Source organism: Numida meleagris, chromosome 3 (assembly GCF_002078875.1).
Source record: "Numida meleagris isolate 19003 breed g44 Domestic line chromosome 3, NumMel1.0, whole genome shotgun sequence".
Classification (NCBI taxonomy): domain Eukaryota; kingdom Metazoa; phylum Chordata; class Aves; order Galliformes; family Numididae; genus Numida; species Numida meleagris.
In genome coordinates this window covers 16,620,555-16,636,653 of record NC_034411.1, presented here as the reverse complement: position 1 = coordinate 16,636,653, position 16,099 = coordinate 16,620,555, and the positions used below count along the sequence as shown (strand labels likewise).

The 16,099-nt window shown below is 43.3% G+C and overlaps 2 protein-coding genes across 4 annotated transcripts in view; both read right to left on the bottom strand.

The window, feature by feature from the left end:
* Positions 1-5,249, bottom strand: part of CHGB (chromogranin B) — a 29,419-nt gene extending 24,170 nt beyond the window's left edge. The window contains exon 1 of one of the 2 annotated variants that reach the window (XM_021389875.1): positions 5,118-5,249. The gene's annotated coding sequence lies outside the window, so the exon portion shown is untranslated. Of the gene's footprint in view, positions 1-4,086; positions 5,088-5,117 lie in introns of those variants that run through there. The other variant, XM_021389876.1, reaches the window with a different exon arrangement.
* Positions 5,547-16,099, bottom strand: part of C3H20orf196 (chromosome 3 C20orf196 homolog) — a 36,860-nt gene continuing 26,307 nt past the window's right edge. For both annotated transcript variants that reach the window (XM_021389883.1, XM_021389884.1), the window contains exon 4: positions 5,547-6,098. In XM_021389883.1, coding sequence (XP_021245558.1) covers positions 5,581-6,098 — 518 coding nt within the window. In that variant the 3' untranslated portion in view covers positions 5,547-5,580. The remainder of the gene's footprint in view (positions 6,099-16,099) is intronic.

Sequence of the window (16,099 nt, the reverse complement as noted above, 5' to 3'; positions counted from 1 at the left end):
AGTCATATTTACAGTATTTCAGCTGCATCCAGCTCTGCCTACGTCAGTCTTTCAAATCAAAGAGTTTCATACTCTCCTTTACTGATATCTATCTTCATGCTCTTTCAGCAACCACCTATTTTGTCATTATTTGCATCTCATTTCCTAGAAGGCTGAAGAGAAATACATCCTACAATCCTTTTTCTTGCTACATCAGAAGTTTCTGATGAGAAAGGTGGGAGGTTGAAGGCAGTGGTTGCTTCAACCCAGAGGAGCTGAAGCAGAAGCTAATATATAACTGGTCTGTTCTTACAACTAGCTCTAAAAACACCTAAATAAGAAACCAGGTGTTCTTAGATCCAGTATACAGCACAGACCAATTCATCACCAAACCCAGTCCAGCAAACATAGGTGTTCAGATGTAGTCTGCTGACTTTAACTTCTCCACCTCTCCTTCTGGGAGGTTATTTGTCTTAAAATGCCAGTTACGTTGCTTTGAGCAGCATCTCATTTAACACAGTGGAACATCATAAATGCAGGCAAAAATTATAAGTGACGTCTGATTCATGCTGAATACCTTCCTCGCTGAAGCTCTTTAGTAATAGCTGCCTACACTCATCAGTACAAATGCCCTTGTAGCTGCGACAGATCTGTGGTGGTTAAGCAATGCGAGCTGGCAGGGACAGGCTAATTATCAAGAGCACACTTGAGAATATGTTCATTTTTTTCCAGCTGCAACTATTGCTGAAGCAGTTGACATTGCCCTCCTCCATAATTTTTGCCTGCAGGATCTTACTCTCTAGATTCTGACAGAGCAGCACCTGCTGGGAGAAGATATTTACTACCACAGAACTGACTGGTTCCCCTCACCTGCCAGATCTCCTCTCAGTTATAGTTTTTTCCCCTAGTTCAATAAACATGTGTAGCAGAGGAAGCAGCTGGAGGTCTGCTCTGACGTTTTGTGCACCCTCCAGCACATGTGCAATTACAGCGCCCTCGCCATAAAATCAGCTAATTGATCAAGCAGAACCATCAAGAAGCCAAATACCTCAGCTTCACGATGACTCAAGGACAGCAACCTAAACCCAGACAATCCCAGCATAAACCTACCTGCAAAGAGACTGCACCAAACCCAAGCAACTTGGCCATAGTTCGCAGCCAGCTGGGCCAGCAGGGCTTCTTCCTGTTCTGGTTGAAGTCAACAGCCTAATTTTCATTGCCTTTGCTGGGAACGTAGAGGACAGCAGCTGTGCCAATCCACAGGAATAGCAGCCCTACATAAAACCGCTGCGCAGAATCTGACATGCATGAAAGAAATATCTGCACTGGGATCTGACCAGTGTGGAAACAGAACAGATAAGTGGTCTCAGCAGCTGGTCTGGCAGGGCAAGAGCCATCTCCAAACAGAAATGTGGAAGATCAGATGCTAAAACCTTACAAGTGCTGTGCCTGTACTGGAATACCTGCACTAACTGGGAATCTTGGTATTAATCTTTCAGATTCCAACTGTTCTTTCTTCTTACCCAAATGTTGTCACCTTCTGCACATGCCATCTTGCTGTCCATGCTTCCCTGCACACATCCACAACGAAGAAGGAATGGCCTCCCCAGTCAGAAGCAACATCACTGCAAAAAGCCATCCCTCAACAGCCAGAAGGCAAAAAACACGCATAGAAGCACACGTTTTCCTGGCACAGGGAGTAAAGCAGCAAAGAAACCACTGAGATAGGAGATGGAAGGCCTCCAAGAGAGACCCAAAGTGGTTGTGCATGGGTTTGTTGCTCTGTTGCTGTCATCAACCTGTGTTTGCAGCAGTGGCAAATTTGTTGGAGCTTTTAACACAGCTGCCTCACTCTTCAATGGCAAAGATCAGCACGACAGAGGATCCCTGTCCTGACAGCCCATCTTTGTTGCAAGAAAAGAAGTACTTTGGGCAATTGAGGGCTTGAGCACCTCCCGTATGGGGACAGGCTGAGAGAGCTGGGGATCTTCAGCCCGGAGAAGAGAAGGCTCCAGGGGTACATGATAGCGGCCTTCCAGCACCTAAAGAGGCCTACAGGAAAGCTGGGGAGGGACTTTTTATAAGGGCACATGGTGACTGGACATGGGGAAATGGATTTAAACTGGAAGAGGGTAGATTTAGACTAGATATTAGGAGGAAATTCTTTACTGTGAGGGTAGTGAGACAATGGAACAGGTTGCCCAGAGAGGCTGTGGATGCCCCCTCCCTGGAGGCATTCAAGGCCAGGCTGGATGCCAGGGCTGTGAGCAGCCTGGTCTAGATGGAGGTGTCCCTGCATATAGCAGGGGGGTTGGAACTAGATGATCTTAAAGGTCCCTTCCAACCCAAACCATTCTGTGATTCTATGAAATGGCAGTTTTGCGGGTCCTTAGCCTAAGTCTTAACATAACTATCAGAAAAGATTCCCTTCTATTTCAGCTGAGAAAAGTTACAAAAGCAACACATACAGAAAAAAAAAAGCAAAGAAACCATAAAACAGAAAGAAAAAATAAATCCAATGAAGTTAATCCTATACAACCCATCTATCTCAGTCATAACTGCAAATCAGCTTAAGAAACTGGAATACTGACATAAATTAAGCCTCCTCTGCTACCGTAGCACCGTTACCACAATTTCTTCTATGCAGCATCATGAAATGCCAAATAGGAGCATGCTTCTTTCAAGCACAGCCTGTTTGAAGTGTGAAAGTTAGATTGGGTTTCTGCAATAGCAAGTCCTAGCACTAAGTATAGGCCTTCACCAAACTTTCTTACAAAATGGCTGCAGGGGATGTTATTCACAACGAGCTGTTGAGGCAGAGCTTAGTACAGGGTAGAGTGAGTTTGCCAATTATTTTGTTTTTCAGAACATTCTGACCAGGTGGGGAGGAACTGATACTAGCTACGGCAAATATGCAGGATAGGGAGAGCCTAGTATACATTGTCCTCCTGTTCCCTTTTGAAAAACGAAAAGCAAGAGGTGAGTGACAAACCTTATATGAAGTGTACCTTAGCAACCGCACCAAGTAGACTGTGAGCCTGAGATGCTCAGCCAATGAGCAACAGGAGAGATGTCATACACGTTGGAGAAAGGGTATAAAATAGTATGGATTTCACCGATTAAGTGTGCGATTTCTCCCTTGTGATGAGGGGGTGTGCACCCGCTACTGCAATAACAAAAACTCTGCTGCTCCACAAAGATCTTTGCCTGATTGGAAGCTACTGATTTTGAGTGTTTCTCACAAAAGCAACCAGGGAGTCTCTTTCGGAGCACACAGCAAAGGGGAGGGATGCATTCATCTCACCATGTCTTGAAGAAACTGAGATGTTTATCAAGAAAATGAGTAATGCGAAATACTTGGCTTTCAGCAGACTTGGAAGTACATACAGCAGGTTCTAGTACAGGTTTGTAAAAAAATTAATTAGCAGTGAGTGGGAAAAGGAGCGATGGGTGTTATTCTCTGTGCAGCAGTTTTGTTTAACTTAGTAAGAGTGACTGAACTCTAAAATCCCAGTGAAACACCTCCTAAAATTAAGTGTTTCTCCAGAAATTGAGACATTCACTTCACAGTAGTAACAATCAAGTACCCTGAACGCAAACGTGTTCAGGCTCCTAGCACCACAACTAGGTGTTCAGCATGATGGTCGGTCTCCCCTAAATATTTAGTTTACTTTATTATCATTAAAAATCAACAGGATTTTCAAGCTTAGTTTATTCAACTGAGTTCTGCTCTGCTTCTTTAAGCACCTAAAACATGAAAATCTGTCATAAAACAATTTTCTTCCAAATTTTTATGAAAACAATAAAAGTTTGTTGAAGACAAACCTCACAGTTTTTCCAGCAAGCCTTCTGAGAAAACTGTGAAGCAAAGCAAAAGCTACAGAGTAGTGGGCCTGGCAACACCAGTAAGAACTGCCACATAACTATATTTGCTCTGCTAAGTGCGTCTTTTCAAGCCTGAGGCATCATTCAAGAACAGAATATCTATAATAATAATTGCAGATGGTGAAGAGCAGCATTAATGACTGATAACTTTAATGATTAACAGGGAGGTTGGAACTAGATGATCACTAAGGTCCTCTCCAAACTAAGCCATTCTATGATTACCTGTCCAGAGTGAGAACAGGAACTCTCACTGCTCCTGAGTGACCACTTTAAAGGGCTCCCACATGCTGAGCAGAGGGTCCTGAACTGCAGCCTTCCCACCAAAGCTTCAGCAGTCCAGCGTCCTTCATAAATTTGTTTTCCTTGGAACTCCTGGTTTCCACAAGCACAAACCAAAGGAGAATTAGACCTGCCAAATCACACCCAGAGCTCTGTAATGCATCACACTCAAAGCTCTGTAGATTTCCCAGATGGCAGTGATGAAAAACTGTATGAGTCCTTCAAGTCACCTCTTACTGTCATATGATAAGTGACAGAGTCGTCACAATCCAAGATGGGGAAATCAGTGTGTTAGGCCAGTTTCCACAGCAGCCAGTGGTAATTTTGCCAACTAGAACCAGAGCAAGAAAGTTCTGCATATAAGCAGCAGCAGCAGATTGTGCTAGAAGAAGCAAGTCTTCACTGCAGACAACTAGTGCCAGCTGATCCTTAACTGACAAAGCACGCCCATGGTTCAAACCTCACACAGAACTTCTTCCTTCATCCATCAACACACTAGGAAAGTAATCTCAAGGTCCTGTGCAGTGCCAACAAAGATAACAGGTTGTACTAAAGCACTGAAGATTGGCTTCCTCTCTGTGAAAGCTCCAGGGTCATACTTCATGATAGCATAAATCAGCAGGGGCTACTGGGCAGGGAGAGCCACCCTACAGAATGAACCAAACTACAGTCTTGGGCATGCTGAGACGTGATTTCTGCTTTTCTTAGATTCTCTGCATCTCACAGCAGGCAGGTATCAGAGCAGTTGGCATCAATTCTGCAGTTTCTTTATGAACATGATTCTATGAACATGTCTGCAGAGTCCCTACTCAAGCAGCTATTTCAGGTTGTTCTTAAAACAGCTCATATATATAAGCAAAAACCCCCACTCTGCTCAGCTAGTGCATCTGAAGTGTTAGAAACATCACTAAGGTGATAACGCTTTGCTTTCTCTTTTTTTTCCCCCCTCCTGTAAAAAAAAAAAAATAACCTACTCAGAAGCTTTAGTTCCTCTGTCTTGTCTCATGTGCATATGTTTTTTCTGTTGAAGAAGCTCACGCATGCTGCAATGATTATCTGCGGGATCATATGTCTGTGGGTAGGCACACCAGCTTTCAGTCACCATCTTGGAGACAGAGGCCTTACAGTATCAGTCAGGTACAGAACTAAATCTTAAGTTACGTCCTCAGGTCTGGAGCATACCATGCCAAGGTTGTTCAGTCAGTCTGGTGTACTCAGCAGCACATGGACATACTTCCATGCCTACATAGGGGCTGAATTTGGAACGCAGATGCTCTTTAGGTGGTGTTACCCTGCAGAAACAAGGTGGGCAAGGTCTGCTCCATACGAACCCTCTCCCATTGAATATGGGCCGTGCTAAGAGGAACAGTGTCTTTCCAAGAAAGTCACCTCTTCTTCCACCAAGTCGCCGGTGACGCAAACAAACCAGCATTTTCATCACTTCTCATGCAGCACATCAGGTCTATGTTCTGTCTGTGTTTGTTTCAAGAGGAATTGCAGGACGTCATCTGATAGTCCAGGTGTTCTCCTTCTGTCCTCTAGCATGATTTCTCCCTCAGCTGGCTTTGAAAAACATGCAGTAGCGGAATGGTTTGGAAAAATCTTACATCCATCTCTGTTCAAGACCAGCTGTGCCATTTGCAGGCAACGCAATGCATATTTAGTACCATCCCGGTCTGCTAGCTCTGAAATCTTCTTTGAAAGACATTGCGATGCAGCCTCATAGGTGGGATCAGTGCTGTCCGGCTGTTTCTTGCAATGTGTTTTGTAAAAGCTATCAAGTGATTTCCTGATGCTTGCATCTTCCATACTATCGTGTTCATACACACTTGAGAGAGCATCATCAGGTTCAGTGTACTCACACATCCCGGCTTCTGGATAACATCTCACATTCGCTTTCTCAGAGCTTCCAGCAGAAAAGCCTGAAGGAATGGTAGAGGGTAGACTGCTCTCTCCTGCAAGCACAAGATCAATGAAACTCATTAGTCACCAGAACACCCCTGTGGCAAAATCTTTTTTTTGTCCCCCCTCAACACAATCTGGCAAACAGGCTCTGTGCTGAAGCCAGCTAAGTACTGCTTTATACGTGGCTGCATTGCTAGAAGGGCTTGCTGCATAGACTGATAACAATGAAACTTTCATTTGGGGATCTCATAAAAGTCCCAGTTTCACCTCTCTGCAGTCACTGGATGGTACATGCCTCTGGGTTCCTCTCACTCATACTTTCACAGAGGTGGAAATTGGGACCTGCTACTGTTAAAGACAACAGCTGACCTACATGAAAGTCTAGTCTGTAGCTGAAATAGTTTTGCCTTTCTTTTTTGCTTCCTTATGTTTCCTTTTTAATCCCTCTCTTTTTGTAGTTCTTCACTCCATTTTTGAGCCAGACCTACAGCCTCCAAGCCAACACTGTTATGGTGACTGCATGGAGTTTGGGAAGGGGATCAACAAAAGAGGACCTTGTGTCTTCCCATGAAATTCCACGTTCATAGCCCAGCTACACTAGTCCTTCTTCCCACATCCTGAAGGAGTTCTCTCAGTAAAAGCTGAGGACTCATTCTTGTTCAGCTCTTCCTTTGCTGACCCACATTTTTAAGTAACAGTCAGAGCTCTGGTTCTCTTTTGCTCCAGTGCAATGAACGGGGATATACCTATTGTAATTAATACACCAGTAGCCCAAAGACATTTGGCAATGGCATGACCAGGATGATCAGAAGCCACATTCAGCTTCTAGTACAACAGGCCTCACTAAAGGGATATGGACTTCAGCTCTGGTACCCAGGCAGTCTCTCTAACCACAGTCTCATTCTTGAGCCCACCTCACCAGCCTGTTTGCCAAGCACCCAAGTCACCAAAAGGAAAATTTTGCAGAGGTTGCATATCCATCATCTGCAGGTTTCATAAGCAGGATGCAGGGGATCAGCACACAGCTTGATCTTCCCTAATTCTGTGAAATATGAAGCAGAGTGCAGTCCTTCATTTCATTAAGAGACGACATTCAAAGGAAATCTCAGCGTTACAGCAGAAGGCTGCTCCTTACCTCCCTGTATACAAAGAGCTTCCCTCCCTTCCTGAGTGGTCAGATTAATTAAAATGAAATTAAGATGTCTGTGCAGTCATACTGTATGTTGCCGCTTTCTCCCTCCCCCTACTTTCTTTGATCTTTCCTTTGTCTGATTCTGCAATTTTAAGAACTTCTCTTACAATGTTATTGCCAATGCAGTGCAAAGACAAGCTTAGTGGCCTTCTTTTAACATGAATACATGCCATCAGAGTAGCAAATCAGAGCTAATCAAAGAGAACAGGTGTACTTTGCCTCAATCTCTCAGTCTTGGTACCTATGTTAAGTTAGGACTGAAGCCTCACGCATTTCAGATAATTCAATCAAGTTTCACTTGTGCTCAGACTCCAGTCACAATTGCAAACCCCTGTGCCGTGCTGTCTTCTTGCTACTTCATATGCTCAGCTTGCTGTTGTATTCTGTGAAAGAGCAGTAGCTGCCTCAAGCTCCATATCTCAATCCTACTACATCATCCAGGGAAAGCAAAATCCTGCTGGCTTCGCAGTATTGAGGAAGATCTTTGCAATTCTGTTCTGACTTTCTCTGCAATTATAAATGAGCTGGAGCTATATACAGCAATTGTCCTCTAATGAAGCACAGTCCATACAATCACCAAAGAAGTGAGCAGTAAACATTTCAGGGGTGTACTCTGGGTTTTGATTAGTCAGAAAATAATGAATTATATTATCAAGAAGAAAGTTTTCTTTCATTTACTGATCACAATTTACATAGGTCTATTTTCCCACAGTAGGCCTCAGTGAATTACATTTCCAGCAAAGTCTTCTTAAAGACTTGAAAACACAGATGCAGAATTTCCAGAACCAATCTAAGATCCATGAAGCTGCACCTTGCCTGAGCTTTCCTGACAGTTTCCTGGTACTGTCTCAAACTATGTTCAGAGACTGATCTTTACGAATATGTTCCACTTTTTTCCTCCCTAAAAGAGACCGGTCAGGGAAGAGGTCCTTCCTCAACACACCTTGAGGAGTTGATGCTGCTGTTCCAACACACAAATATTCTGAAATATTTATAAGCCAGTATAAACCAGTAGCTGGATGCCTCCTAGGTCCAGAAAGAACTTCTCAGTTAGGACACACACACAGCACAAAAGCATGCCACACCGCTCAAGGCAAAGGCAGCATTCTGCTGATCTACCCCCGTGCTTCCGCACCCATTATGAAAAATGGTATTCTCTGATAACATTCAGTAGCACTGCTGCAAAGCTTATACCTCTCTGCTTGTCCTTCCATGGCAAATTTAACACACCTTTGTGTTGGCTTGGCCCAACGTCTACACGTAGCCAATGGAGTTTCATCACTAGAGAACACGCCCCAAAGAATTGTTAACAATTTTTACTCATTGGTCGTATCAAAAAGGTGTTAAAAGGAGAAGGAGAAATAAATAAATGAACAGGTCATTACTCATGTCTTGATTTCATTTTCACATGATGGATAATCATCAGGAAGAATGTATATTATTTCATCTGCACCCCCACTCCACATTAATTGAAGATCAGCACTTGCAGCTTGCTAGCATGAGGCCCGGGGGCTGATAAAAGGATATTCTTTGTGTTTATAAACCTGCTGATGGCTGATGAAAATTTAAACTCTCCATCTGGTACAAGCACATAACCTTACCGCCGGAAGCAGGCAACCAAATCCTGCTTTGGACTTGGGCCATTTCCAGCAATACAACAGCTCTGTAATATTATTATTTGCACTTCTACAAAGGCAGCTCATGCAGCCAGGCCATAAAATAAGACATCCCTTAAACAGCAGAGCTCTTACACTACTGGCTTCATGGGGAAAGAAATTTCGCCTCTGAGCTGGGCAGCGATCCCTGCAGGTGCCAGGGGCTCATCAGAGCTGGTGCTACTGTGATGCCTGCCTCTGTGCCTTACAGGAGCTTAGCTAGACAGCAGCAGCTGCTTATTCCCCAGCTAAGTCTGCAGCTGGATTTGTCCACGTCTCCTGCCCTCTCCCACGTTGTCCACTCTGCACATGTGGGTTCCTTTCCGGCCCAGGGCACATTGGCCCATCCTGTTGTCACGTCTGGAAGATTTAGGCTGTAGGTCTGAGTAGATGAGAGCAACACTAGAATGTTCATCACAGAATTTCACAGAAATGCTGTGAAAATAGCAATTATATCACTTGTTTTAGGGCAGGAATTGTTTATTCCATAGCTTCGGAATGACTCACCCCTGGCAGCTGTATGCAAAACGGAGCCCAAGCCCAATCAAAACCAACACCAAACCCATACCCACCCTTAAAGCTGCTCTGATGCTCTCAGGTGTCACAAATTACTGGAAGAGCCATGTTCAACAAAGACAGAAAGCCCCATCTCCAAATGCAGAGAGCTGCTATGCTCCTGGGGCTGGGTTTGGTTTTGTTTTTCCTCCTGAAGTTCAAGCCCTTAATCTTTCAGCAATTTGATCAGTCAAATAGTATAGATAACTTGAAGCAAGGGCTGTACTTCTCCGCATTGCCTCTGTTGTACCACCCTAACTAAGTATCAAGAAAACTAGGGGATTAGGAAGTGTGAATCATTTATTTTAACAGAACTAAGCTAATGAAACAAATCTCCCTTACGTCCACACTGGGGACTGAAGTTCAACTAGACATTGGTTAGATGATGCCAGAGCACATCTCTATGTTGTAAAGTCAACAACAGGACTGTAAACCACAGTGACAGATTACTTAGGCATTCAACTATGATATGATACACTGAGAAAATGTCTGCTTCCTGCTACAGCCACCTGGTGTACTCTGAAGGCCGGAAAAGACCACTAGAATCAGCTCAATTGAGCAAATGTCCTTGAACAACGATTACTACAGAACTGAGCAACATGACAGCAGAAAGGAAAAATACATAAAAGAGCTAGATAAGAGAGAAAATTTTTCCTTGGGTGGGACTAACCCAGTGGTCATCACTACTTCGCCTAGTCTGCCTGAGAGCAAATGGGGCTGAGCATAACTGAAATCGTTTTTGTTTTTTTTTTTCCAGAGTAGCTGAAGAGTAGAAGGAGACGTCCTAGCTGCGGAGGCAAACTCCAGCTGTGGACTCCCACGTCAGAGCTCAAAATACTGCCTTGCTTGAGGCATCACTATGATTTTTTGCCAATTTCAAGATTTGCAAGCGGCCTCAGATCCTGCCTCCTAAAACTAATCGGTGCTCCCAAACTTTTCCTCAGACAGGAAGACTTTCCTGCTCTCCTGGGACAATCACCAAACCTGGACATATGCACCATATCAGAGAGCTGGTACAACCCTCTTATCACTCCTAGAAAATCCCTTCTTGCCTCTCCATCAGACGTGGGCACATGCATGGGAAAGCTCAGGCAGAAGCAATACTCCTTGGGCTTGAACAGAGCTCCCAACTGGTAGCAAACCAGTGCTAAACCACATAGGCTGGGGGATGCAGCTATCAGCACACGCAGCAAGAACAGGTCTCACCTTGCTGCACAACTACCTACAAGACCATGCACCTTAAAATTATATGTGGTGAGCATTTGAGACAGCTCATACAGTACTGCAGATTTTACAGTTTCTCTGCACTCACCTCTGCCTTGCCAAAAACACCTGTTTTCTTCGTGTATCATTTGAACTTCCAGCAGTTAAAGCATAGGCAAAACAGAATTTTCAATGACATTATCATTCAAAAAAATCATTTTAAGAAAAGACTATTTGCTCCTTGTGGGTACTGAAATCATGAACTGAAAGTGAAAATAAGAATATTACAAGCCTTGCTACTTTGCCATCTCCCTGATAATAGAAAACCCAGCCTTCTCATGCCACACTGTGCAGCAGGCTACAGCTCACAAGGCAATTATCTTTGAGGCTCTGCCTTACACGTGACACAATCAGCTATTTTGTCCATCCACCAGCTCAGGGGGCAGGCGCGTGTTGCTGTGTCTGATGCTAAGGAGCTGTGCAATGCTGGCTGCTCTGTCAGGAGACCTGAAGAAGGTGAGCAGCAGCAAGAAGGGAAGGAAGAAGCCAGAGGGATCTGAGGTATGGAGTAGAAAGGGGAAGCAGTGATGGAGGAGTAGCACTGGTTATAGCCCCATACTGAGTCAGGCTCCCTGCCCTTCTCTTCTACCTGCTACACGCTTGTGTGAAAAGCTGGGGGGAAGAAGAGGGGGGATTTTTTAATTTGTATGGGGATAAGGCATAAGCAGTTATTCTGGGGAAGCACAAACCCTTCCTCTTCTGTTTTACTCCCCCAGGAATTTGGAATTCAAGAAAAAGAAAAAGCCTGGCAAATGGTAAAGTGTCTCTGAAATGCAATAAGCAGGCATAGCTCATCCCCCTAGACACTCTTCCAAATGTCACACTTGGTATTAAGCTCTACCCTGCTCTGAGGGCTCACAGTTGATGCCTGCTGCACCATGTTTTGAAGACAACTGGAAAACTCAGGTAAACAAGAAGGCAAACACTCTTTCAGAGTATGCACTAGTTAAACACACCGGATTTAATAAACCACTGAGCTGGTCAGCTACAGTATGAACTGATTAACAACTCCTATTTTCTGAAAGCTAAGACACTGGCACAGCTGTCACCTCACAAACCTGTTCCTAAGCAACCAAACACCACAGTCCAGGGCAGTAAGTATGGGCAGAAGCAGTGGCAACAACATAAATACCTTCACATACAGCTGTGCCCCAGAAAGAGCCTTGTGTGGATTTACCCTCAGCAGTGGGCACTGGATGCAACCGCCTGTGAACAGGTTGCTATAAGTTCTAAAAATAGAAATAGCAGAGTTAAGAACTTCTATTTAAATTATTTAGAGTGGTTCTGCAGCCAGTAAAAAATTACAGAATATCCTAATAGTCTTAAACTGTCATTAAATACAGCTTCTTAAGATCTAAGGTTAAAGATTCTACTACCAACAATAACCTTCTCTGGAGCAGAAATAGGCAGCTGAAAACTACTGAAGTTACTATCCCACAGATATGGGCATCGAGGGCTTTATTAAAACTGCAGCTATCTGCTGCTTTCCTGTCACATACACAGCCTTGAAAAATGATAACTAAACTCACCTTGTCTATGTAATACTAAAGGCACCAATTTCCAAGAAGAAACTCTGACAAGGCTTCTTAAGCTAATTGCTCAGCTTCCAATTAGGCATTAGCAGAGCATGTCCACAGGCACAGATACAGCAATGCTGTGCTAGATCAGTCTCTCCTTAGCCACAGCAAACCATCCCAGTGGGTTTTCAATCTTTGACAGACAAGATGCAATAGGAACATCATTTAACCAGGCCTCCATCTTCTCCCTAAGTGAAAGTAAGAAGCATCCTCTCATGTGAAGTCCCATCCTCACCATGAACACACCACTGCTGCCCCACGGGGAGGATTTGCACCATTTGAGACTTGAGCCAAGTTTGACTCCTTTCTTCCTGTGACCTGGGAGAAAGCTCTTATTAAAAAGATCATACTTTCCTATCTGGTGAGAAACAATTCTGCTTGCATTTTTTTCATTGTATAAGATTGAAAAAGAATTTTACGAAGGAAAACTAGGATTTGCATTTTATGGTGCCTGAAGAAGCTTCCTCACTCACACTGCGCAGCTAAAGCAAACAGAGTTATTTTCCTTTGTATTTTCTTCCTGCCTAGAGATTACAAACCCCAGTCTTGTCTATTCTCTTTTTCCAGCTGACTCTATAAGCTCTTCATGAACTGTTAAGCCTTCCGACGTAAGAATTTTTCAAAGAATTTTAACTGAGAGCTAAGGAATTTTTATTCAGCCCATGGGTCTGGTTACTAGCTAGTTAACTGCAGAATTAGGAGGAAGATTTGCTATGCCCTCCTCCTTGTCTGGGAGGTGAGCAAGTCACTGGGGACTCTGAGTCATGCAAGGCGATCTCTTGCAGAGACAAAAAGGGCTGATGAAAGGCATCATTCTTCACAGCTCTAAGGTAAAAGATGAGCAGGAAAAAAACTTTGTTTCTGGAAAGACACATAACAAGAGAAAGATATTGCACTTGCTGATGTTGCCATGCAGAACTGATGAAGCTGAAAGCTTAACTTAAAAGAGAACTTGAACATCTATACAGATGACAATTAGTGATCACAAACAAATCTAGCAAAAAAAAGCTAAAAGTTATTAAATCCCATTCTTTAACAAATCCTCTGCTAGAGACAAGAATGGGTCCCAACAGGCAGCACACTGTAAGCTGCAGACACCCATTTTGGAGGATGGGGATGAAATAAAGAAAGGAAAAGTACCTCTCATTCCAATAATGACCACTCTCAATGATAGGAAGCAACTCCACAGCACAAGTCTTACCAGGCAATACAGTACCATTATAGTTCCAAGTATTAAAAACAAAACAAAACCCTAAGCAATATATCTCATTGATATATTAAATACTTTCATTCAGTTGCACATTTTCAGCACAATTCTGCTATGGAAGTGATGCCTGGGTATCTCAGGGCACGTGTAGACCTTGTGCCATGAGGAACAGAAAGCACTTTTAGAACAGCAGAGGTGGAAAATTCAGTTAAATAGGGCAGACGAAGGTGAAGGCTAAATTAAATATAACTTCCTCCCAATTCTTCAACCCCTCCAGTCCGCACACCCAAATGTCTGTTAGCCATTTATATCTGTTATTTTGTTCAAATTTCTCTACCAACTTATTTCGGTTCAGATCCCAATTTGGTGGATAAATTTCCTGCAGTTCTGAGCGCACAGATGCTCTTACCAAGTTTCAAAGAAGCCAGAGAGATTTCAGCTCTTCGGAAGACAGTGAGGCCACCTTTAACAACTTGAACGTTACTAATCCCTTAGCAGCAGCTCATTGTACATGCATTGTACAACAGAGAAATGAGACAGGTGTCTTCAGCCATTAGATTTGGAAGCCCTCCTTGTTTGTCTTTAAGGCCAAACGCATCGGTATGGGTATACCAAAAAGACGCTTACTGATGGACTGATAGCTGAACACGGACAATTTGTCTTTCTTTCGATCAAAGTTGTTGTGTTTTTGTTTTGTTTTGTTTTTTTTTTTTAACCTCCAGTCAGGACTACCTTTCACCAAGAACAACAGAGGGACACTGGCAAAGGTATAGGTTTTCTGAAGTTACTAGCAGTAAGATGATCGTAAAGCTGGGCTTCTCGTCCGCATCATGGTCCTGAAAATGTGTATGTCACAGAAGCATAACAAGGCTTGCACTTATTTTAAACATAAATGTAGAAGAAAAGCAAACAAAAAAAAATGTAAGAAGCACAGGCAAACAGCACACGCAAAGGTAAAGAAGTCTACTGATATTCTGACCAAGATTTGAACACAGAGTGAGGCATCTCCCAGTCTCCTCAAAGGCTGGATAGAGCTGTGTGCACAAAGGACGCTGTGCAGATATGCAGCCAGCCCCACAACAGCTGGGCACTGAAAGGGCAGCTCTGCCCTGTCCTCAGCCCCAGTCACACAGCCTGGCGCTGCTTTTTCTGCACTGCCAGAAAAAGTCTACACATCAGGTATTGATTAAAATTACTATTTAAAAAGAAAAAGACTCAAAAAAGTTTCTATCTGTACGGAAGCAAGATACCAATCTCCATCTATGAACTTTCCACAGGCTAAACAAAACATCCTTATATTGAAGAAAGCAGAGAGTCAGATATATCAAACAGTCATCAAGAAATTTTCAAGAGGCAGAAAATGTAATTTCAATAGAGTACAATGAAAAGCAAGCGAGATATACAAGTTTAATAACTTAGAGATATTTGTTTGTCACTTGTCTATGGCATCTTGGCTTGCCAGTTTAAAAGTACATTGTATAAACATCCGAGCCATCTAGTCCTCCCGCAATATTACATGAAAGCAAGTAATGAGCAAAGAGAATATTGGACTAGAATGATGGGCACATTTATAGGCCGTTCACAAATGCTGGAGGATGAGAACCACAAGGGCCTCTTTTTAATTATCTGCACATCTTGATGGGAATCGCTCGAAGTCTCTTCATCAGAACCAGCACCATAGAAAATTGGGTTTTAAACAGAAGTGCTTTACCATTTAATCAATCAGCTTTCTGCAGGAATTTCTGCCCTGCAAGCAACTGCAAGCTGAAATTAGGAATGGTTATCAGGTAAGAAGTGCATTAGGAGTGAATCCTCAGGCCCTCAATGGGCTGGCTGACCTGCCAAGCTTCACTTCCCAGGCAGTGGCATGGCTGCGTGGCTCTATAAGCCCTGAATGGACTAAAAACCAGAAGGGCAGAGCACAAGGGAGAAATCCCTTAACAGACTTGACCTAAAGGAGAAAAGGGAGAAAAGTCACTCATCAATAAAATACAGCAGTTGACTTTCCTATTTTCTCACCTTGTCCTCTCAAACAGCTGTGAGAAAGGCTTGGTGTTCCCCTGCTGTAACACAGCTTTGTCCTCTGAGGCCTAACAGTAAAAGCTTTTCCTCACTTCAGGTTTGTTTTCATCCCTTTGCTGGCTCCACAGCCTATTAATCCTGCATTTTATGACAATTTCTTAGCAGGTCTATGTGCACTCAAACCTCTCATTTCAGCCCCAAACCAAATATTTCAACTGAATTATTCATGCACACAACTCAAGGTAAACCATAAAGGTCAGCGAGAGTCCAGATCTTGTTTTAAAAGCCAACAAAGCAGAAGACCACATTCCCTATACCATATCAAGCACTGCTTAGCTGGACAACAGCAATTCCGTGCTGGATGGCTCTACTAAGAGGCTGTACAAGAGCCTGAGGCTGGGTAAAAACCACTTGCTTGGACAGTTCTTCAGTAACATCTTCAATTACTGATGAACTGTGGTTAGCAATAGTTACTCTAAACACAACGTATTTTTCCATTACATTTGTGACACAGATGTTTAAGCCACGCAATAATGTCCAGACACATACATAAAGATCTTGCATTACTGCACACAGCTTG